At 40.7% G+C, this 24,649-nt stretch overlaps 1 protein-coding gene and 1 pseudogene across 1 annotated transcript in view; one reads left to right on the top strand and one right to left on the bottom strand.

The window, feature by feature from the left end:
* The window catches only part of ZSWIM6 (zinc finger SWIM-type containing 6), a 166,860-nt gene extending 148,499 nt beyond the window's left edge, over positions 1–18,361 (bottom strand). The window contains exon 1 of the mRNA XM_039870000.1: positions 17,602–18,361. Within this exon, the coding sequence (XP_039725934.1) occupies positions 17,602–18,346 (745 nt within the window). The 5' untranslated portion in view covers positions 18,347–18,361. The remainder of the gene's footprint in view (positions 1–17,601) is intronic.
* Positions 4,520–4,638, top strand: LOC120608455 (uncharacterized; annotated as a pseudogene).
* Positions 18,362–24,649: the final 6,288 nt, after the last annotated feature.

Here is a 24,649-nt window from a genome sequence, read left to right as displayed (position 1 = left end):
TGAGTTCAATTAACATGAGGAATCAAAGATTAACATGACAAAAGACTGAAAAAGAAAAGTTCGAGCATAGACAAAAATGAACAACGTAAGAAACAGAAAAAAAAATGTCACATAGACCAGCAGTGTGGCCTACAGTGACCCTGCACAAGAGCTCCGACCAAGCTCAGTGCTATACCCACCATGATGGAATACAACTACTCATCCAAAAGAACTGAGAAAAAGAGGAAAAGAAAAATGACCAACACAAGCACAAGTGGGCAAAATAGTCTCCTGTTCTAACTACACACCCTACCATCCTCTCAAAACCTCTGGCTGTTAAGTTCTTCCCAGGTAATACAAGACAAACTGAATTTCTCAGACCAAGTCATATAAACCCACATACAATATAATTTACCATGATAAAGGAGCTGCTCAAACTCTTCTAAAGAATATCCTTTAACAGCAGAGATGCATGAAAATGTACCTCTGGGGAATCTGGGAGTGGCCCAAAGCAGCCATAGACACAAAATTGGTCTGTTTTTCAAATGGACACATTCTTTGTGGGATAGGGAGTAGACGGAACCACTGAGAAAAGCAGTGCCTCTTCCTGGCGTGTTAGGAAAATATTTCCAAAGTAAAATAGCATATCCTTCACTCATTTATTCGACAAGTTTTTTCTGGGAGTCAAATATGTGCAGAGGGTGGTACCAGAAGATGTGGATAAAAAAATACATACACGCACATACACACACACATACAATCTAGAAGAAACAATCAAAACTCACACAGGAATCTATGATTGGAGTTACAAAGTAGAGAACTCTTTGCCAGATTTCTCTAAGCCAAGTTGATAATTAGGGCATGAACTAGGCAAAGAAGAACATTCCAAGCAGAAAAAAAAGAACATGGGCACAGGCTGCTAGCAGAGCAGCTTGGAGGCAGCTGAAGGGCAAGGGAGAGCAATGTGCAAGAGGCAGATGAGGGTCCGGCTGGACCACGCTAGGCTTTGCACACCCATGAATGACTTCAGCCCTCTGAGCAAAGGGGAAGCCGCTAAAGGTTCTGTAGAGAGAGAGAGTACGGGCATCATCATCCTGGCTGCAACATAGATTTTAAGAGCTGATCCCTGCCCGTCCAAAATTTATGAGCTGATTATTACTCTTAAAAATGCATGAAGTCTACTTTTACTCAGACATGTGTGCACATACATAGAAAAAGGGAATAAAAAATAAAAAGAAAACCTGTACAGTATATATTACAAGTACAGAAAAGCCATTAACAGGCCTTTCACTGGATAGCTAGTAAAGAATATGGGGTTAAGTGGTCAAGTCGCATCAGCACAGCTTTCAAGGGCAAGGAATTATGAGATCACCCAAAAACAGAACTGAAAAAAAAAAAAATACACAACCAAGATTTCAGGTCATAATAAGCTCTTAAAAATTTCACTTGAAACTATTTTTCTGAACATATTATTTGTAAATCTTTAAATTGGAAGAAAAGGGCTAGTCAACTCTTTTTATTGATTCAAGTCCCCAAAAGAAAGGACTATAGACCTTAGTATACAGTAATATGACTTGAGAAATTCAGAAAATGTATCTGAAACTGAGTGTTTTTATCTTTTTCCACCCTCTGCTTGCCCATAATAAATATCAAGGAAGCCTAGAAACAATACCCCAAGTGACTAGGTTAATTCATAAACTTTCCATTCTATTCATGAATACCATTGAACTGATCTTAGCTTTGCCCCTTTTCATTTTTGGGAGAATAATTCTAGAGTCCCTGGTGACGACAAAATTCATCAATCATTAGGGTCAAAAACAGGGAAGCATTAAGACATTAAGGCCATGACATACTTTGTTAAATAATCGATGTTCTGTTTAGTTACACTAGATCAGGCAACAATTATGATCATAATATTAAGAGATTAATATGTAGTGAAATTTAATGTTTTAACAGTAATGAGACAGATTTTTTGAAACAATGTTACCCTTCTCTGATTACAAAATCATTACATGATGATTGCAGGGATGTTTAGTTTTTACAGAAGTCTTAAAAGAAATAATAATGGATAAAATTAGGTAAAACTGGAATACTGCATAACAATAATAGATTTCCCCTTTGTGTAACTATTTGAATTCAAATACTTTTAAGTATTCTCATGTGGGTCTCTTAACAGCCTCAGGATACAGGTGACAGAAGTATAAGTATTCCTATTTTATAAGGACTCAAGGAAGGCCGGAACCAGTAAGTGATCTAAGAGTACAGAGGTAGTAAAACGAGACCCAGCGAAGAGGATTTAAGCAAAGTTTACAAGGGAAAGTCTCCTGATGGGTCAGGCATTATCTCCAAGCTCATGACCACATGATTAGCAAATACTACTCACCGAAGTGGCTAACTGCAAGTACTCATCCAAGTGGCTAAGTAACTGCAAGTAGCTAAATTGAGTAGTACCTGTGAACATTAATCTAAGAAATGTGCAAATAGAATTCTATCACTAATAAAAACATATGCTAAAACACTATAATATTAAAAAGGAAAGGAAATTAAAAAAAAAAAGCACAAGCATGCATGCTTGTGGGAAGAGGAGGGAAGGAGGGAGGGGAAGAGAGGACATCATATTAAACCTATGGATACTGAGAAGCTTTAACTACTTCCTTTTGGTGTGTGAGAACCCAGACAGAAATCCTGTATTTCCTATCAGAAAGAGATTGAATGGAGCCAGCTGATGAAGACCAGAGATAAGCCAAAGGTCTCCTTTCAGTCCCAAACAACTCCTTTTTCCCTCCCTTCCTCTCTTCCTCTCACTATCTCCCTACACACAGGCTGGAGCACACACGTGCGCAAACAGGGTATAATTTTAAACTGATCTATTAATTGCCCTCTTCTTTTCTGAAAAATAAGATTTATGGCTAATGTAACCATACACTTTATCACTTGAACTGGAACACTTATAAAAGAGATGACTATTCATAATTATGTCTGCAAACAAGATTGACATAAAACAAGATTGACTAGGAAAATGAGAACAAGTGAGCACTCAACACCTGGATAAGCCATACCTCTCAAGAGGAAAGCACTGGGAGCAATGGTTAAATCACTGTTTAAAATACTGGTTGATATATGCCATTTTATGAAAAACTGAGTCATAAGCAAGGTCTACCACGAGAGAAAGTCATCGCATTCTGTAGACCAGTTTAACAAATCATTCCTATTAATCAGGCAATGTATTTTCACAATGTGCAAGATCTCGTGAAATATTTTGAAATTATATGTGCTTTGTAAGTCATCTGGAAAAAAAAGGTTTTAAAAAAACTAATTAATTTATTTTTGCAAGTTTCTTTAAAAAGTAAAACGTCAAATAAAAGGAAAAAGCAATCTCTTAATACTTCAAAGGCATTCATAATTCAAAGTTATTTACTTGGGTAACTAAAAAAGACGCTCGCTCTACACAAGAATGCCCAAATTATTTTCTTTTTAGAAGTTGGAATCATCTAATAAAAAAATTGTTTTCAGAACAGCTTTTTGGCTGATGCTGTTAGCAACTTAACTAGCTTAAAGAAAAAGTTCCCTCAAATAAAAAAAGTTAGAATGAACCTTAATATGGTATCTGTAGAGGTGTACTGATGGTAATAAATCTGTAGAGGTGTACTGATGATAATAAACCTGGTCCTAAAAACCAACCTGCCTACCTTGTGGTCATTCATATTCCTACCTCCTGAGAGACTTATAAAACTCAGATTCAGAAAATCAAACAGACATTGGAACTTGGAGCTATTGTTTTCAACTGAGAATTTCATACATGCACCCACAAAGACTTGCATATAATCTATCATTCATTCAAGTGACATTTCAATGCCTACTATATACACACTGCACCGGTACTATTAATAGCTGGCTGTCTTGGATTTAAAGTTTGCCAGGACTTTTTTCAATCTAGCAAATTCGTTTTTCGATCCAAAAAGGGTCTTTGTATTTAAATACTCTTGTGATTCTATCCCCAAAACAAGACTAGACATATCTGCTAAATAATGAGAAACTCAAAATGACTCTGTAGCAGTGTATGGCAGAATATTTTTACATTTATTTGTTAGCACTTCATATTTTGAGTTGTTTTATAGCTGACTGTTGCTCCTTCTACAAAGTTGCTTAGAAATCTGCAATCCTGCAAAGGAGTTGATTTCTTTCTGATTTCCCATAAGACGCTGTCCCTCATTTCCTCAAATTTTTACATTAACAATGAGTTCCACAGTTGTGTTCTCATTTAGAAAGAGCTATGAATCAAACAGCCCTGTGTCAGTCTCTACAATAACCCCTTGCAGAATTTCAGGTCTATCTACTTTCACTGGAAGAAAACCAGATTATCTCACTGTACTTGATTTACTAGTACATCTTTTTTTAAAAACAGTATGATGGTTCTAGTTTTCTAAAGTAAGGCTTCTTGAAAGAGTCAAGAAATAGACTTTCCTAAACTTATTAAATAAAGCTTCTTGGAAGAGTTGGGTTCAAAAGCTCAATTCTAAACTATTAAAAAGGCAAACCAGTCTACGGCCATGCCACCCTGAACAAGCACGATCACATCTGATCTTGGAAGCTAAGCAGGGCTGGGCCTGGTTAGTACTTGGATGGGAGACCACCTAGGAAGACCAGGTGCCCTAGGCGTAAAATAATACAAAATATGGACTGTAAACTGACAGCGTCTTTGCAATCTGTGAGGTCAAGCAAGGGTTGCCTCGCCTAAAAAATTTTAAAAAAAGAAAAAAAAAAGGCATACCAAAAAGGCAAAAACTGGTTGTTCCACAATAGTAAAGGATGCAAACAGCAACTCAAGGAGAAAATTTTTAAAACTAGCCTTTTAGAAGTGCAATACCCCTAAGACCACAATAAGATGGACTGTTATTGTACAGTGAACTTTCAGACTACATTCTGAATTGTTACTATTATTAACAGGAAGACTGGAGGAGAGTGGGGGGATAAGTAAAAAATAAATTGTTACATAACATTAAACAAGCAACCTAATGAAATATAAGTTCCTGAACCAAAAGAGGGGGAGGAAAGGAATTCTCTCTAAATTTGAACTTGGCTACTTGAGTTTGTGCTTTTCTGAGTTTAACACACCATGACTTAGCCCGCTACTACCACCATTCCATCCCAAAACGCCAACACACACACAGAGATGTGCATGCGTGCATGCGCGCGCACACGCGCACACACGCACACACGCACACGCACACACACACGGTTTAAAAAATACAAACCATATCACTGTGTCAAAAATAAATTTCATATAAGAGCACAGAAGTCTCATGATTTATCAAAATCAAAAGATAAGCCACCGCTAACCTATGAGCTGCTAATACCAATTCAGACCTAATACATACACTGAATTTTGAATAAACTCAGTCTCTGGCTCTCATAGTACCTTTTTTTTCTTTGAAAACATCAGAATTATAAATTCTGAAAATAAATTATGAAAAATAAGTGAAGCATGAAAAATCATGGATGAAAAATTACTGTTGAAACCATTTTTTTAATTTGTCCATTTTGCCACAAATTGTTAAAACGAAGTTGTTTTTTTTTTAATTTTTCCCCCCACTGCAATAGTCCTTTTTTAAAGTAAAAATGCAATGCCATCCAGGATTTTGTAATTTCCTGCTATTTATGAAACAGTTTAGTCAAAACACCTTTTTAATAAGTTGCTAAGAAAGACCCATGAAAACTGCAAAGAAATTGCTCCTACAAGTTCCAATAAGGAAGGTCATTTGAGCACTTTGCTTATAAAGACTAAACGACACTAGTCAAACTACCTTCTGGGCTTGGACTTTAATCAAGCTCGTTATGCTAGAGCTGACATCATTTACATAACTCACCTAAATAAAATCGAAATTACATTAAGGACCCAAAAGATAATCATTTACCTATTACCCATCCAGTAGGTTACAATGTTCTATGCATTATGTTAAATTTCATACAGGAGTGCGTGCACACACACCCCGATCTGTAGAAGCATACAGACATAGATCAATGGATCTATCTCCAAGCCTCTTTTGGAATACCTAACATAATCTCTAACTGCAGAAAGAGACCGTAAGCTAAGTTACTACACCGTAGTATAGTTCAATGTACTTGATACTCTATCCTTAAGATATTCTGATTATATTTCCTAATGAAATTTTTGTTTTCACCCTAGTAAGCAAATAAAACAGTCTTGGATCAGTAACAGCAAGCTTCCTAACTTGCTCTTATCCACAATGTAAACATCTCATTTTAAGATGTAAAAATTTAAATAAACTCTTAAAACATCTGCCTTCCCTAAACTACTAGACCAGCAACTCACCTTTCACTAATCCCAGTTGATATTCAATATTATATTAGTTTCAGGTATTACGGCATAGTGGTTACACATTTATATAACAAAGTGATCCCCCTGATAAGTCTAGTACCTAATATACAGTTATTATAATATTGACTATATTTCCTATGCTGTATTTCCCATGCTGTATTTGACAGCCCTGTGACTATTTTGTAAGTGCCGATTTCTACTTTCTAATCCCTTCACCTTTTTCACCCAGCCCCCCAAACCCTCTTCCATCTGGCAAGTACCAATTTGTTCTCTACATCTATGAGTTTGTTTTGTTTGTTCACTTATTTTGTTTTTTAGATTCCACACATAAGTAAAATCATATGTAATTTGTTTCTCTGACTTATTTCACTTAGCATAATACCCTCTAGCTTCATCTATGTTGTTGCAAATGGTTATGAAGGCATATATATACAGTGGAATATTACTCGGCCACTTTTTATGGCTGAGTAATATTCCACTGTATATATATATTATATATGCCTTCTTTATCCAATCATCTATTGATGGACACTTAGGTTATTTCTATATCTCGGCTATTGTAAATTATACTGCAAGGAACACAGGGGTGCATATATCTTTTCTAACTAGTGTTTTGTATTTCTTCAGATAAATACTCTGAAGTATGATTGCTGGGTCATATGGTATTTCTATTTTTAATTTTTTGAGGAATGTCCATCCTGCTTTCTATAGCGGCTGTACCAATTTGCAATCTCACCAACACTGCACAAGGGTTCCCTTTTCTCCACATCCTCATCAACACTTGTTTGTTGATTGTCTGATGACATTCTGACAGATGTGAACTGTTATCTCATTGTGGTTTTAATTTGCATTTCTCTGATTAGTGATGTTGAGCATCTTTTCATATCTATTGGCCATCTGTATGTCCTCTTTGGAGGAAAAACTGTTCAGGTCCTCTGCCCATTTTTTAATCAGAATTTTTTTGCCACCTTACGCCTTCTTATTTCACAAAAGTGAATTCAGCAGAATTCACCCAATAACTACCTTGAAGACCAAATGAAAAAAAATCAATTTGATTCTACTTCTCGTTATTTTGGCCAATTATTTTATGCTACCTTAAGAAAGGCATCAGATCAATGCACTAACCAAATGTTATCCTGCCACCAACAGATCTAAGTATGTTACACCACCACTCATTGAATAAGTGAATAACTACCATCCCTGTTTCTATTCATCTTCAGTGTAGTTTATGGTACACCAAAAATCATCCCTAACCTACCCTCAGCTTTTCTGAGTATCATTATGGAAGAAATATAAATACTGTTCTCACCAAAGTCTCTTCCAAAGATACAGATTCACATTGTGACATTCTTTTCACTGTTTTCCAAAATTATACAAGGACAAATACAACATATTTTTCATTTTGAACACAACTGACAATTGAGTCAGCCCTTAAATTCACATGTGTATCTAAAAGTTTGAAACTAAAAGTTTGCAAATACAATAATACTAGCACTAGGATGTACAAAATCTAGACCCAGATACTGATTTCAATCAAAACCTAGCTGCTTAATAGTAAGCTTTTTTCTTTCTTAAACATATTCCTACAGCACTAACCAAACCTAAACACATACAACTGTATTAGAAAAGGGAACATTAACAACTGTAGAAAAATCAGTACATGTGTTTTTTAAAATGTCTGATGACACCTATAATTATATAAACCAATTCAGACTCCACAACTTCGACAGCAATGGCAATTTTAAAAGATGCCTAAGGCATAGTAAATACATCTGGCAAATTTCACACCTCTTGGTGTCACCACAAAACCAAAATTATTGAGCTGGATATAAACCTGACCTGATAAGGCAATTCTTAAATCTTTCTCCCATCTAAAACAGTTATAGTAGTAAGACTACTATCGAAAATCATTCTTTTCTTTAAAAAAAGTACACGTCCCATTTTGAAAAAGTAAAGGTAAGACTATCACAGCACAGAATATGTCTGAGAATTAGTTAAGTTTGATAACTGAAAAGTTGGGTTTTTGACATTTGCCAGCAGTCCTACAACGTGGTGGCCCTGTGCCATCATGGCCTGGTGCCAGCCTGATGTAGAGCCAGGCTAAAAATAGCAGCCAAGCAGCAGCTGGAACACACAGGTCCTTGTGACCTCAGCTTTATTTCCCTAAATCAAGGGAGTCTGGAGAGAAAGGGACAACTGCAGGGAAAGAAAAGAATGGAATATATTCATTGGTATTTCCTACCTCCTCCGATTTCTTGCCTTTTTTCCTACTACTCCCTCCTACTTCTCACTTCCCCTCACCTCATTCCCCTATGCCCAAGAAAGGAAGCAAGAGAATAAGGGCAGTGAGTAAAGAAGGAAAACAGAAAAAGAAAGATAGGAAGAAACTGGAGTGCTGAGGCAGGTTGGACTCAGAGGCTCCCCCATCTCCTGCCCTCAAGTCTCACTCGATTCCATCATCATCACAAAGTAGCCGTTGGTCATTTCAGTCCTCAGCTTTACCATGGTCTAGAGAAAGTGTTAAGACAAAAATTACATCAGTGATAACTGAAGAAGAAAGGGAGAGCTAGTAGATGACGACCAGAGTACAAAATGCTAAGTGGTCAGGAAGCTTGAAGAATGATAAAAAACAAAGTCCTAAAGAAATAGGGTAAACATTTAAAAAAAAAAAAAAAGTCCTTACGTAAAACAGACACATTACAAACTTCTGGTATTTGAGTTTTAGGGATTTATTTTTTGACAAATATTTACAAAAATCATGACTATCTTCTTTGTAGAAATGAATTAATATAAAACAGTAGCAGGAGCAAAGGTTCAGTATAACCAAATATAGTGCTGCCTTTCAACATCTTTGGGGCTTTACCAAGAAAGACCAACAGCGACACCAGAAGAGGCTCCAGGTTCTGCCCTTCACATAGAAATTAAAATTACCTATGCTTCATGTGTAAAAATGCTCGTCACTGTCAGCAAATATTTAACAGGAACAAGGTGGCATATATATCATTCTAAATTTTACTGGTATAATTAAGTACAAAAATATAATCTTGTTTTTGTAGACTCATTCTACATGCTATCTTAAGCATATTTTCTGTATAATACCTTCTAACATTATGGAACTGACACCAATTAACAGTGAAAAATGCTTTAAGTAAACAGACTGTTAAATAAGGCAGGACCGGGCAGTGAGTCGCCTGAATTTTAAGCACTGTAATTCACTAAATGAGCTTCCAATTTATCTGATCAGCTTATTCAGTTAGTAGGAGTTTAAATGTACTGGCAGGTTCTATTGCATCCTTCCAATTAACATCCTTCCAGTAAACTATCTCTCAAAGAATTTAAATATTTTTACCAGCAACAAGAAATGGTGTAATTTTTAATCATATTTTAAAAGGGCCTTAAAATGAAATAATTTAAGTATACTTTGAGAAAGTACGTTTGCTGCATATGTTACAATTAAATCTAGCCTACATGCTATTACTCTTTCAAAAGTTAAAAACGTCAAAATCACCCCACACAACCATCCTCCCAAAGATGAAATTCATTCACAAAAGGCATTTCTGAAAGTTTTTCAAGTCAAATTTTAAAAATACTCATTAAAAACCCATAGCTATGAATAAAATTTAAAATTCTGGCCACTGCGAATGACATTCTAGAAAGCAGCGAGAAAACTATAAACCTAAGGTTCATCTTTAATGACGATGCCTCATGGTAATATTACTAGAGGGGCAGATACCAGCCAGAGAGGCTACAACTGGCTCCATAACTTCCCAGCCTGTGACCTTGGGCAAAATTTACCTGCACTTTTTTCCTAGGCTTCGGTTTCCTCATTTGTAAGATGAGAATAATAAAAGTACCTACTTCATAGGGCTGTTAATAAATATGAAGTGCTTAGAACAGTATCTCGCACATGGTTAGGCGTGATGAAAATGTTAACTGCTATTATTACTATCAGTAAATGTTGTTGCAAAGTATTAGAAGGCTCACCATAAATCATGTTCAGCTCAGTGAAGAAAAGCCCCAAATTGGAGGCCTTCAAAAGTTAGGGAGGTTAAAGTTTTGAGGCCACATCAGTTATGTAAATGAAGTGTCTTAGAGTTATGTATGCATTTACTGGTGATGTGGAAGACACTGACAAAAACACCGAAAAATGTACAAAAACAGGTCAAATACAGACACTACTGGATATGTTTCCAAAAACACACTAAATTCAGAGCAATCAAATTTCTTACTGGGTATGAAATTGTTCTACATAAGCACTTTAAACATTCAGTAAATTCTTTATCACGCAAGTGTATATATACTTTCGTGTATAATTCACATAGCTGTAATATAGTTTCACACAGTTAGCAATCATAACCAACTCTTCCTGAACTTTAATCTCATTTTAGAACATCTCTACAATTTCCAAATGTCTACAGATGTTTTATACTACCACATACTTAGTATGCTAGAATCATTGCTTAACTGAAGTTATCAGAATGTGGCCTGAAACTAAAATGCTATCTAGAAATACTTTTGTAACATTCAAAAAAATGTTAACCAAATAATCTCTCCCACCAGTCTAGTCAATTTATATTCAAGAATATGCTTGTTCTAATTTCTGAGATTTTCCGAGATTTGCCAAATTTCCCAGCAAATTAAGAAGCAGTCGAGTGGTAGAAAAACAGATACAAAATTTAACTTTGCAGATTATTCAACATGTCTAGGCCTCAGTTTTCTCATTAGCAAAATGGGAGAAGCTGGAATTGATGTTATCTTTTCAACTCTAAAATCTCCATAGCTCTACAAGTAGATAATAACTATCATGCAAGAGTATTTTATAAAAACAGCTTCTCATCTTTAGCATATTTTAAGAAAAAATGGAACACTGCATCTGTACACAAAAGTCAGTGATATGAATATGCTTGGGGTGACAATACTCGAATGACATCTGGGTTCATTTGTCTCCTTTACTGCTCATTTGTAATTACCAAATTAATTACATATGCATAAACATAAATATATATATATATATGGTGAAACAGAACTAGTTATCGCTTAAGAGTTCCACAAATATAAAAGAGCATACACCCTTAACAACGAAGTTCCTTTACTATCAGCTGAAAGTCAATCTTTAAGTTTAAAAAGGAAAAGCAGGTTTTGCACTGAATTCTCTCCAAAGCTTGCCATTAGCTACCTTTTGTAGATGAAAAAATGAAAAGCAGCATCTTATTTTTAAAGAAATGAAAAATCATGTACGAAACAAATTCTGACCAAAACACAAGACACTGCAAGTAAAAACTGGAAAGATACTCAGTTTTTAAATAAATCTAATCAATCCACTTTATTTTTGAGGCTGGCTAGCTAGAGTCTTTTTTCAGGGGACAAGACTATATAACATTTTTCTCCAAATTATCATTTGAGACTGGTTTTTCAGAAGAGATGGAATCTTCCCATCCATTTAAAAGAAGAAACGGCTCATGTTTTCTAATTTACAGTAATCCCCCAAACATTTAGGCATGTCAAAAATTAATAAGCCAAGAAAATTAATTTTTTTGTTATGAGAAAGCACCATTCTTGAAACTGTATCATAGTTATTTGAAAAGTAAGTAAAAATGGTTTTGTAGGTTCCATGTAGTTTATTACCATTTAAAAAATAGTTGCCTATAATATGCTTTGTTTCTAAGATGTTTACACTAACCTATAATCTGCTTTCTTTGCTAGAATATTTGTCCTGAACACAACTGTTGAAGGTCAATAGCAGTTCAAGTTTAATAACTGCTCTATAAAAATTTCTAACACCACGTGAGTTTATCATATGCATATGTAAGCTCAAAATAAATTCATTTTGCATCACTAAAGAAAATTTTCTAACACAAAAATGTAAAGCATATAAGCATGTGGAATTAGTGTAGATTAAATTGTGCAATTTTAAAAGGGACAGCTTTCTTATATAATATCTGTCATTCCTCCACTGCTATCCTGTTCACTGAACATACTACTAGCTGAAATCACACATTCTTAACTAAACTCTTAAATATAAGTCTGAGCAGAAAAGATATGCTGGTCTGCATCATTCCAAATAAAATATCTAGAGTTAGAATTGACAGCAACTGATTATCCACTGTGAAGAAAAAAGAGGCCCAGGATACACATCTTTAAAACTGGTGAAGCCACACTTAAGACAATAATCACTTGAATTATTCAATTAGTTGCAATAATTCTTCTATTAAAGGACATATTCTACAGACATCCCGATGTTTTTAAAAGGAAAGGCATCAAAGTCTCACATCTCCAAAAAGGATGAAATTCAATGCAGAGTCTAAATAAAACAATGGGGAGGGCTTTTCCTATTCAATCCAAGGGTGTACTCAGAATACAACTGTGTAGCAAGAAATTAAAGATTGAAGAGTAGAAACGTTTGCTTAATCCAAATCAGTGATTCTACCTTCCAGTCCTGCAGAAATCTTTTGGCTACAGAAGGTATCCTGGCCTCCTGAATGCTTTAGATTTCCTCACTACACCATAACTAATCATGAGAGAACTAAGTATAACAAATTCCAAGATTCCACACCTTAAATTGAAAACTTAACTTCCCTCAGAACAGTGATGAGCACATATGAGGTACACACTTTTAAAAATCAATTCTAAGTAAATTACATCTCAAGCCACACCGAAAAAAATAAACATGCACCTAGTTTCAAAATTACTTCGTACTTTTTCATTAAACGAAAGGCAAAAAAAAATATATCTGATTCAAAATTGTTCTATATTATTACTTCAGTCTTGAAAATCCTTTTAATAAAATATATTATCCTCAATAAACACCGAATTCTGAAAGTAATTTAGAATCACATCTTTATATAGTAATCTCTATAGTCTGTAAAGAAAACCAAAATAGTCAAAGGCCAATAAATTAACCTTAAATAAATGAGATGATAAAAATTTTTATCTATCTTAATTCTAATAATGATCACCTTTTACTGCCTTGCCACCCCTAAAACATGAAATTTTAAATTATGAATCTGAAAAGAATGTGTTTACACCAAAGTGCTAATAGAATTCTGGGCAATATTTTCTCCCAAAAGTAACCAGCCAAAAAAAGAAGCAACTCCTTTTAAAACTTATCTCCTTCCTTCTCGTACAAACCCTAGTTTTGTTTAGAGATCTCACTTTGAAAATGATTATTTAATCAAAATAGGAAACTGTGTGCTTCAGAACCCCTCCCCAAAAACTGAATGTACACCAGGTCTTCAGAAAGGGGGACACACAGACACCCCAACAAAAAAATAAATATAAACTAAAAACACAGAGATAATTCTTCTAAGATTTATTATAAAAATATATGCTTTTAGTTTTAAGAAAAATAAGGCATAAAATAAAAAGTAAAATTCTCCCCAAAACCTTGCCCATTCACTTGACTGCCCTTCTCCAAAGATATCCAGGCTCTTCAATGATTGCTTGTGTAGCCTTTCCAGACATTTTTATGCATCTATATATTCAAGTGCATCTTTTTTTTGTTTTAAACAGAAATTGCAGCATACTATATGAATAATGGCTTCTTTTTAAACAAAATATTCTGGCCACCTTTTCTTGTGAGTATGTGTAAATCTACTTCACTTTTTTCATAGTTGCAGAGCTGTCGAGTTCTTCTTAACCAGTTCCTTTCTAATAGAATTGTAGATTTGATTCCAGCTTTTCAGTATTTCAAACCATACTGCAATGAGCACTGCTCACTATACAGAACATCTCTGTGCACTACTATCAATAGATCTATAGAATAAATTCCTAGAAATGATACAAAAATATTGTGCCAAGCAGCAGGGAAGCAGCACCTTCTCCTACCTCCTAAATCAATTTGGAGTACTGTCTACCCATCTTGTCAGTTTTTACCAATGTGACAGATAAAAATGGTATGTCATTTTTATGAAAGAGCAAAGATAAGTAAGTTCATTAATCATGTACATTTCATTGTGAAATGTGTTGCCCATTTTTCTACTGGGTTAGTCATCTCTTTTTTCTTTTTTAACCAATTTTTAGGACGTCCCTGTCAGCCTTTGGTCAAACATGCTACAAATATTTTCCCCAGGTAGCTGTTTAACTTGGTTTATCATGTTTTCAGTCCTACACAAATTTTTAGATATTTTTATGCGATTACATGTATGTATTTTCCTTTATAATCAAATTTTAGGTCATGTAAGGTAAGCTCTTTCCCAGGCAAAATTTTGGGGAAATTTCATGTGACATCTAAATCATTAAATGGTGTTGATGATATTTACATACAAGCACCTTCAGCGATAGCTCCAATACATCATGATTTAACAAAAAGAAGCCAACTATGCTTCTCTGAGACCTCCTATGATGAACTGATGGAGAGCTCTGCTTACAATTACTACACCAAAAGTTTAATTTTTTTCCTTTGACTTTCTCTTCTTAAAAATCTAGGAGTTGAAAAATAACTAGCAAGTATGTTTAATTTCTGGGAACTCTCAAGTTTCTGTCCCTCAAACATTAAATAATCTTCAACAGCGTAAATATAAAATAAAGTCCAACAACTAGATTTTCCCTATTGTAGCTATAATTTAGTCATTTCTACAAAAGTCAGTGAATACTCCCTGTACAAACAAACTTGTAATTTTGCAATACCAGAAAATTACTTATGGTGCTATCGACACAGTACTCTGTTCTTTTCCATTCCTGGTTGTGAAGGAAAAAAAGAGTTCTACCTCAAATCACAAAATTATAAAATAAGCCTATTGAATTTGTATGCCAATTCAAACCACCACTTACAGCTAAATTAGATGGTTAATCTAGCCACTCTGCGTTCTCCATCAAGAAAAAAAATCCTAGTCACAAATTTTCTATCTCACAGTGTCAGCTGCCAGGCATTTAACAGCGTTCCATCTCTAAGCTGACTGGCACAACAAGTAATACAACTTGGAAGTTAAGGAAATTGGCAGAACTCAGGGGGTGGGAGGGAATATTTTCCACAATTTCTGGAGTACTTGTTTAGCACAAATGCAAGTGTTTCCAAAGTGGTGGTCAACTCTTCAAAACTGTAAGAGAAGGATCATACTATTTCACGTGAACAAACTCCAACTCCATTCAGTGGTCTCCTTCCCTTTGGGGAACTATTCAAAAAGTTACTATTTTCTTTTACAACTCACCCAGGCCTCCTCACTGATGAAAGCAGGCAAAGCCCACGCTGTGTGTCTGTCTCCTAGAGAAGATTGCATCTTTTATTTATCGCTCCTTGGCTTTATTTTCACAGTGAATTCCTGGCTTAAATGCAATCAGCCAAGAAACCCTCCCTATGTGCTCCCCTGTCATTCCTCATTGCTTACAAGCAGAATCAAGCACCGAAAAAAAAAAAAAAAAAAAAAAAAAAAAAAAAAAAAACACACACAACTCAACATTGCCAGCCAAGCCATAAAATTCGCAAACTCAGTCTGTTACACTGAGAACCCATAGCTATACTTCAATCCGTTTCAACCCAGCAGGAAACAAGGGGTGGGGGGTGGGGGGGAGCATAACTTTAAAGAATGTTAATTAGATTTTTTAAAAAGGGTGGGTGGACTGCCTCAAAAGTTGAACCCTCAAGAAAGAAGGAAAGGGTGCGGAACCTAGAAAAGGCAACACTAGAGGCTGCCTTTGGAAATAAATGACCATGCAGAAAATAACGTTTGCAGATTGCATTAGAATTCAAGTTAACCAGACAGGATTAAAACAAATCTGAATTCTCTCTTGGGGCCCTTATCCAGCCCCCCAGCAGACTCCCAAAGATAAGAATAAAAGGAATTGACTACGTGAAGAAAAGATTAAAAACAGAGACAGTGATGCTTCCAACCTTCTCCCCATTCATTAGATACCCTGTTCACTACAATGTGAAGTACACAGCAACGTGGGAGGGGGTAGAAAATATGCCGTTTGCAATCAAGAGAAAAATATGAGAGAGAGTTTCACTATAGCATTGTTCTTTTCAGTCAGCTCAAACATCCCCATCGCTATGACTGAAAAAGATATCTGGCCAGGAAAAAAAAAAAAACGGGGGGAGGAAGCTTTTAAACTCGGTATTTGAGAAAACTCTCATGATCTATCAGAGAAAGGGCTGTGCAGCTTTAAATCACAAGTCCTTCTCTCGCCTTTGTCAAATATCTTCTACTTTACAAGCCCTGAAAAGAAATAAAGAGACTCTTTTGTTTGGTTTCCCCTATTCGGAGGGTGACAGAAAACTGAAAGGGGCACAAATAAACCTAAAAATGAGAACAAAGTACGGGGTCGTGCCCAGCTACCAGGCGGCCGCGCCGGGAGGGACGCGGGAGCGGTCGCACAGCCCCTCGGCCTGGCGCTCCTACAGCCGCCCGCTGCGAGCTCGCACCCAGCACGACCACCGGGCCATCCAGAGCAAACCAAACTCAGCGACAGGAGCAGGAGCCTCCAGGCACCGCCGCGGCCCCACAGAAAAAGGAAGCGCGAGATGTTCCTTCCCGGGCTCGTGTCCTTTAATTCGGGGCTTCCTGGGGAGAAGCGGTCCCGCAGGAGAGGTCCAGCCGGCCACCCCCTCCCTACTGGGCTGCTCCGAGACAGGGGAGGCGCAGAGGGGAAAAAGACATTTAAATCCCCAGGCGGCCGGTGGAGCTCGTCTGGGCCAGACCAGACGCCGCAGCGACCCGGGAGCCCCACGGCCGCCAGCCCGTCGAAGCCATAAGAGGAGCAGCCGCCAAGTGGCATTAAAATGTATACCCCTCCCCTTAAATCGAAGGGGCGGGGAGGGGTAAAAAGAGAAAGAAAGAGGAGCGAGCGACAGACAAGGGGAGAGAGGAGGGAGAGCGCAGAGTGCGCCGGGCCGCCGGCTCGGCTCCGGCCGGCATTGTCTGTGCGGCCCGCGCCCCCTCCCCCGCCCCGCACGGCCCCACCACACACACCCTTCGCAGAAGCCCGGCCGTCCGCCCGCGCCTTTGTCCACATCCGCCCCCCAAAAGAGACGAGCAGCCCTCAGGATGTACTCCCGGGAAAAAGGCCGAAGAACGGAGCGAGTCTAGAGCACCCGACACCCACCCGGCCAACCCCGCCGCGGGGCGCGTCCTGCTGATTCATTTCCCACTCGCGCTGGCCCGTCCGGGGAGATGGGGGGCGGGGAGGAAATGGGCGCTCCGCTCGGGACGACCATCCCGGCCAGTGAGGGCACCGGGCGGGGGTGCGGACTCGCGCCGGGTTGAGGGGCCACCTGGAGGGGAGGGGGCGGGCGCCTCCCTAGGAACTGGCGGACAGACAGACGGCCCCGCAGCTGCCCCGTGACTCACCGACTTGCAGGACGTTGTCAACGCAGCCGCTCTCCAGCAGCCCGATGCCCCGGCGGAAAGGCAGCCGTGTCTCGTCGCCGCCGTCCGCCGCCCCAACGGCCCCCACCGACGGGGCCCCGGTCCCGGCGGCGGCGGCGGCGGCGGCCGAGGTGGCGGCCGGTGAAGACGAGGAGCCGCCGCTGCCCGCGCCGCCCGCGCCGCCGCCCGCGCCGCCGGGGCCGCCGCTGTCGTCGCCGGGGCCGCCCGCGGCACCGCTGCCGGTGTTGAAGGACGAGTACATGCAGATCTCCCGCTCGCTGCGGGGGAAAGACCAGTAGACGATGCGGCGCTGCACCGGCTCCGGGATGCGCTCAAAGCGCTCCTCCACGCGCTGGAACGGCCACTTCTCCGCCACCTTGCGCGCCGCGATGTCCAGCAGCGATTCGGGACTCTGGGTCTTGCCCGGCGGCAGCAGCCCCAGCGCCGCACCGCCCCCGCACGCCGCTGCAGCCGCACCGCCCGCCCGCGGGCCGGGTCGACAGGCAGAGCTGTAGCCACCACCCGCTCCGCCGCCGCCGCTGCTGCCCCCGCCGCCGCCGCCGCCGCCGCCGCCCGGCCGGCAGCACAGCCGTTTCGCGGGAGGAGGCTGCTGTCCGCGCTCCGCCATGACCGCGCCGCTTCTAACCCGACAGCGGAAGTGCCGGGACCCTATAAACGGCACAAGGAAACGCGACACGCACACGCCGCCGCGACGCCACGCTGCCATCTAGGGCCCGCCGCTCCTTGTACGGGCACAAGAGGTGGAGCCTCTACCGTTACGTCAAGGCTGAGGCGGGGCACCGATAGGGGGACCTAAGGCCAGGGGTGGGGCCTATGCAAATCACAGGGCTGAAACATAAATAGAGCGCTCCGCGGACACCAGAGTAGCGGGGGCGGCGGGGTTGGGTGCAGAGGGGTGTGAGAACATCAGGCTGCTGTGACGCGGGAGGCGGGGCTCAGGCGGGGTTCCCGCGGGAGGGGCGGGCCGCCGGACTTGACCCAAGGTGGGTGGGTCTCTGCTCCCCGCTGCTACTCAACTTCTCCCTCCAGTTCCCTGCCTTCCTTTGATGTCCGGCAAGTGAAGACGCGCCTCGTGGGTCGCAGCGGGGAGGGAAGGGGAAATGGGGTGTGAGCCCCGGGAGGGGTCCAAGCTAAATGGGAGGCGGGGCCCGCTGCCCCACCCCCAGTCAGAGTCTGCCCGCCAGGGGAAAAGCCTCTGGGCGGAGGAGGCGCTTTCAAAACAAAGAAATGCGGCGTGGTGCCCAAGGGACGGGGGTGGAGAGGAAAGCGGAGGAGGTGCGGCCGAGGCCGCCCGGCTGCCCGCTTCCCTTCTTGCCAACCCGGGGGAACTCCCCCCACCCCCAGCCGGGGCTGCAGCGGCGCCGGGGAAGAGGGAGGAGGCTGCGCTCAGCGGCTGTTTTCCAGTTCACTTTTACAGACCTGGGTAGGGAGAGAGAGCGCCTGCTCCGCTGCCCCGGGTGGCTGCCGCGCACGCAACCCCGAGCCCTGCATCCGCTCTGTCCCTGTGGCTGGGCTGGGGACCGAAGCGGCCAAAGTGTCCGAAAACGCGCAGAGCGCTGGGAGCCTACCCCGTAGCTGGGCGACGCGCGTCCCTAGAGGGCCGTGGCCGCCCAGCCCTCGCGCTCCCTCAGCCCAACGGGAAAGGACCGCCCGGGGCGGAGCTGGGGAACTTGAACCGGTCCTTGTCGTCCCCACTCCCACGCAACCAAGATCCTGCTTCAGGCCCGGGATGCTCCCACAATGGGTGGCGGGTACACCCGGGCAGTGGATTTAGCCAACACCTTTGTGAGTACACACGCCACGGGAGCGCGCTCACACACCCCAAGGGAGCGCGCGTCCAGCACTGCCAGCTGCAGACTGCTCGCCCGGGCCGCTCGGCCGCGGACGGCGTCTGCGAGCTTGCTCCGTGCGCACTTAGATCTGCAGCCCGGCTCGGCGCCGGATGCGTAGTTGCCGGGAGCCCAGGCGCTCAAGACGCGCGCCACGCTCTCTGCAGCCCTGGCGGCGTGTGAACGGCCCATCCTGCCCCGGAAAGGCAGCGTTGGGGCAGGCGACCGACAGGGAGTGAAGAGCTCAGCTCGCTGGTGCTAGGGCGCCAGGGAAGAAGCGAGTATCGGGCCGAACCGGGATCTCTGCGGACATTGTTCCTCTCACTCCGCAGAGCTCGGTCAAATATGAGTCCAAGCCCCGGACTTAACTAGAACGTTAGAGACATCCTTACTCTTTGCCCCACCTTCTGTTTTTACTGTAAACCGTGTTACTGGTACTCTCGCTATTGTGGAAGATAAACCGTATCTCCTTTGGCACTTTCGCATCTTGTAAGGTTATTGGCTGATACCCACCTGCTTGCCTCGTTGCCTGAATTTAAAGGGATAGAGCACTTCGAGGTTTAAAGAAAATCGCCCACTCAGGGCCGAGTCCCAGGAGACCTCGAGTTCCAGGTCTTGGCTCTTACCCTTGTTAGGCCTTACCAACCCCAGGCCGCAGGTCCCATGGGAACAGGACGCTGGCCGACTTTCCATAGCTGCTCTACTTGTTAGGAAAATTTTGGTGACATTATGTTTTTGTGTATCCCTCTGGTATTTTTCTAGGTACCTCTTCAATGCTTAGGAAAAGGCCTGGGCAGAAAACTGAAAGAATATCTTTATAACAAACGAGAGGGGAAAGGCTCTTCCAGTTTCATTTCTGGATCTCTTTAAAATAATTTTTAAATTTTTAAAAAGCATAGATCATAGGTGTGCAAAGTAAGTCAAAATAAATACAATTTGGCCTCCATTCTGTCCTCAAGAACAGTCATGATAGAACTTAGACTTGTATAATATTGTGTAGATTACCAAGCACTTTCATATATATGCACACAGGATTGCTGAACTGGAAAGTTAAAGATGACAAAACTGATGCCCCAAGACAGGGTGACTCATTCTGGGTCATCCGAGTTGTTAGTGGAATAAATTATTTCATACTGAAAAGGAAAATAAACACCTTTGGAGGTGTCTAACATTTACAGACCTCAATTTTGTCTTGAACCAGAGACCGGATTTAAGGCATCATTCTGCAGTGGAGGGATTTAGTTTAATTTGAAGACAAATCCAGAGCTACCAGCTCAGCCTGACCCAATTCTCCTTCTCTATAGTCTGTTACACTGAGACCACTCTTTCCCTCTTAAACTGTCCTTTACTCTCCTGTCCCTCCAAGATCTCCAACTCCTCTTTCTCTGCCTTGTTTTGGGGTTTTTCTTCCTCCAAACTGTCAAATGTACAGCTGCCCTATAGCTTATATCCTCTTCTCCAGTTTTGGTGATCCACCCCATGGATAGTTTCCACCATTTCCAGCTCCCAGCCATGGTCTCTGCTTTACCTCACTCATTTCTCTGTGGTGGCCTGCTCCCTTTTCCGTTGCCATGAGGGTGCCCATGGCCACTTCAAATGCAAAGTACCACCTTTCCCTGGAAAACAGGTTCTCTTTTTTCCCCTAGATTGTTATTACTGTTGCTACCTGTTCATAGGCCCCCAAGCTTTATTTCTCTTTGCCTGCAACACAGGTTTACTTCCTGCGTTGTCTATTCCTCTTGCTGCTTTATTATTCCTCCTCTTCACACTGCAGAGCCTCCTCAGTGGTATGTCTGTATAACCTTTTCTTCCCCCTTATCCTCCTCCACCCAGTTGCTGTGCTTCCTAAAGTACAATTGTGATGGCGTCACCCTTCTGCTCAAGTCCTTTTAAATGGCCCCCTGTTGCCTGCTAGAAGAAAGTCCAAACTCAGATATGGTCTTAACCAAATCCAACTTCCCAGCCTTGTCTCCCACTAAAACTCGACAGAACTCCTAGTCTCCCAACAGAAATTTTGTTATTTCCCAGTAGAACTTCTCCCAGTTCCCCAGAAGCCATCCCCATTTTTCTACCCTGCATTTGCTCAAGATGGTCCTGCTGCCTGTAATGTCTTTCTCTTCCCTTTCAACTTGTCAAATTCCTACCCTTCCTTCAAGGACTTGCTCAAATGCCACTTCCTCTGGCAAAACCCACCTGGATGTGTGATCTCTCTCTTTTCTAGAGCCCCTCTAACACTTCGGAACTTTCTTGTTACATTTATACCATTCTGCCAAGCATCACAGTTATGTTTACACTTGCCTGAGCCATTCATCTCAGCTGCCTCTAGTCCAAGTGCCCAGCACTGCATTTCAAGGCTCTGTCTCCCCAGAGATTAGCTACACCCGTGAGCCAAGGGAGAACTAAATGACAGTATGTCATCATTGGCTGATACTTATGCCACATCTCACTTTTCGGGTATTTACAGTGTTTTTCCTGGTGTTCAAAGAAATCATTACTAAATTACTTCTAATCGCTCCTTTCCAACAGGCCCTACCCCAGGGACCAAATCAGAGCTAGATGCCTCTGGTTATGCTCCCATTATGCAACGGTAAGAAATCAAAGTACAGAAAGTCTGCAGCTTCCCAAATGCAGTGACTCATCACGTCATACCACACCACATTGGCCAGTGTGGTCATGAGGTAGGCTCTCAGGTAGCCTTCATTAACCAGACTGCCAGGACTCCATAAACTGTTGGCTGCAAGGAAGAGAAACACCCTTCCCTCAGCACCTGGCTTGTTGCAGTTGGATGCACAGATAGATGGACAGATGGATGGCAAAGGAATTTATCTGAGATGGGCAGTGGAGTCCTATTCAGATCTATCATGGCTCCTCTACCTGCTTTAAATTTCAAAATGAATTTTTTTCATTAAATTCAATAGATATGTATCAAATTCCTAGAGCAGTGGTCTTCAAAGAGAAAACCAGAGTGCCCCAGAGCATAATGCACACAGTTTTGGAACTGGGAACCAGATAGTAACACTCACTCCCCACATGAGTCTTGGACTTTACACTAAAGTTTGAAAAGTACCCTTCGGTGGCAAGAACTTCACACGTCTCAGCACTTAGGGGGAGGCCTGCAGAAAGAAAAAATGACATTGCCTCATTGTTATTGCTAGTCATCTCAGCTAATTAAGAGGATATTTTGCTATTAGTAGGAAGATTCCAAGATGTAAGAATTGGCGTAGGTCTAAGAACAAGTCATTTGAAGATGTACACAAACTTATGCTCATTTCCATGTGTTCCTCCTCATATTGGGATGTATTTTTTATATTACAACCAAAGCTAGTTATCTTTCCTGGACTATAATTAATCGTTTAGAGAGGAAGAAAAGCCTAAAATAGTATATAGTTAGCCTATGAATCAGGCATTATTCTCTCCAGTAGAATAACAAAGAATTCTACTCTGTGGCTAAAAATGGGTGAAATTAGAGATGACACTTCATCAGGGCAAAATGTCCAATAACAGGGAAAAGTGCCAGAAGAGTCTTCTTGGTCATTTTCACCAGATAGATTCTTGGGAAAAATAAGAGGTGAACAGAGAATGATCAATCCAGAATTGACTGATTTGAAACCATTGCTCTAACTTCAAAGAGGGGAAAATTTTGATCTATTCCAACTATGTTAAATTCTAGCGAATCAAACCACTAATATTTTACTATTAGTATTTTTTTTAGAGAGTGGGTGCCAAAACAGAGCTAGGTCCTTTGCAAACTGTAACTCGCTTGGTGGCCAATCCCCCACACGAGAAACAAATGAAGAAACTAAGGCTTAGAAAAACTTAGCAAAGGTTATTCGAATCTGAACTGGCCAAACAGATTCAAGTTCAGTCTGCCTAACAGTAAAGCCAGATCATGTCCATTATCCAGTATTTCCCAAACTTACCAGATCAGAAAAATTGCCCTGAGTGCTCATTAAAATATATAGATTTTCTTTATCTTTCCCTGCAGAAGTCTTCAGAATAGCCAAAATTAAGAAGTACCATAATTCAGTGCCACATTATTACTTACTAACATACTGTTTTATTCCTTAAAAGGTACCCTTCTAGAATTTGCTATAATTATGAGAAGTGTAATTAATGACTGATCAACCAACCAATATTTTCCATCCTACTTCTAAGAACAGTGTATTCTGTTAAGATGGAAGCCTTTAAAGTTACAATCTGGAATTTTGAAAATCATTATACCTCAACATAAAAAAGAAAAAAACAAGTTAGCAATTTACTTCCAAATAAATTTGCTTCAAATGCTGTTATTTGAACAATAATCCCCCCTCAAGAGGTAAAAGTGTTTGCATTTGTTAAATATTACATAGCCTACTCTTGTTAATTTTTAGCAAAAAAATATTTTAGTATAAATATAGTATGTGTACAATTTCAGTATTGTAAAAACTGACCAGACTGTTATCATTCTGCTGTTCATGCCAATCCAAAGTACAATAGTGAAGGTCTTATCAGATGATAACTGTCTCAGAACTGAATGTTTAACAAGCCTCCAAACAGGCTTAGAACCTAGTAATGGCCAAAAGAAATAGGAAATGCTACATTTAATTATAGCTTTTAGTCTTTCCATTTTTTAATAACTGTAACTTTTTACTAGTATTTTGTTCAGCATGTCACAAGATAGACCCAAGAATACTATTTAACTGGATAACATGAAAATACGTAAATGGGGGGAAAACCTCCCAATGAAAAAGTACCACAGAAGAATGATTACTTAGAAAATTAATGATTCCCTCAAAATTGCATCACTCTTTTGCAGAAGTCTCCAATAGGTAAGGTGGCACAAGGAAAACACAAATAAGACATTAAATATTACAGTACAAACATTCTCTAGGGAGACAAAAGATGCTTTGACATGTATGGAGGATATATTTGCAGAAAGTGTCATCTCCATAATCATTTCATAAACATATAGCATGAGCATTTTCCAAAGTGATCAATCAATATTTTGTTTATTTTCATTCCCACCTGGAGGAAGTAAAGAGGTACAATTCAGACAACCACATAACTTTAGGGTGCACCTTCTGCTTAGATAAAAGATTATTTGCATTTAAGAGACAAGCATGAAAATTAAAGTTTAAAATGTGAAAGCCAAACTCTAAAATGTATTTATTAAGGACATTTTATCACTACAATATTTTTAA

This window comes from Pteropus medius, unplaced genomic scaffold (assembly GCF_902729225.1).
Source record: "Pteropus medius unplaced genomic scaffold, Ma_sr-lr_union100, whole genome shotgun sequence".
Taxonomy (NCBI): Eukaryota; Metazoa; Chordata; class Mammalia; order Chiroptera; family Pteropodidae; genus Pteropus; species Pteropus medius.
The sequence above is the reverse complement of the archived record's forward strand: the minus strand, read 5'-3'. Positions and strand labels throughout refer to the sequence as shown.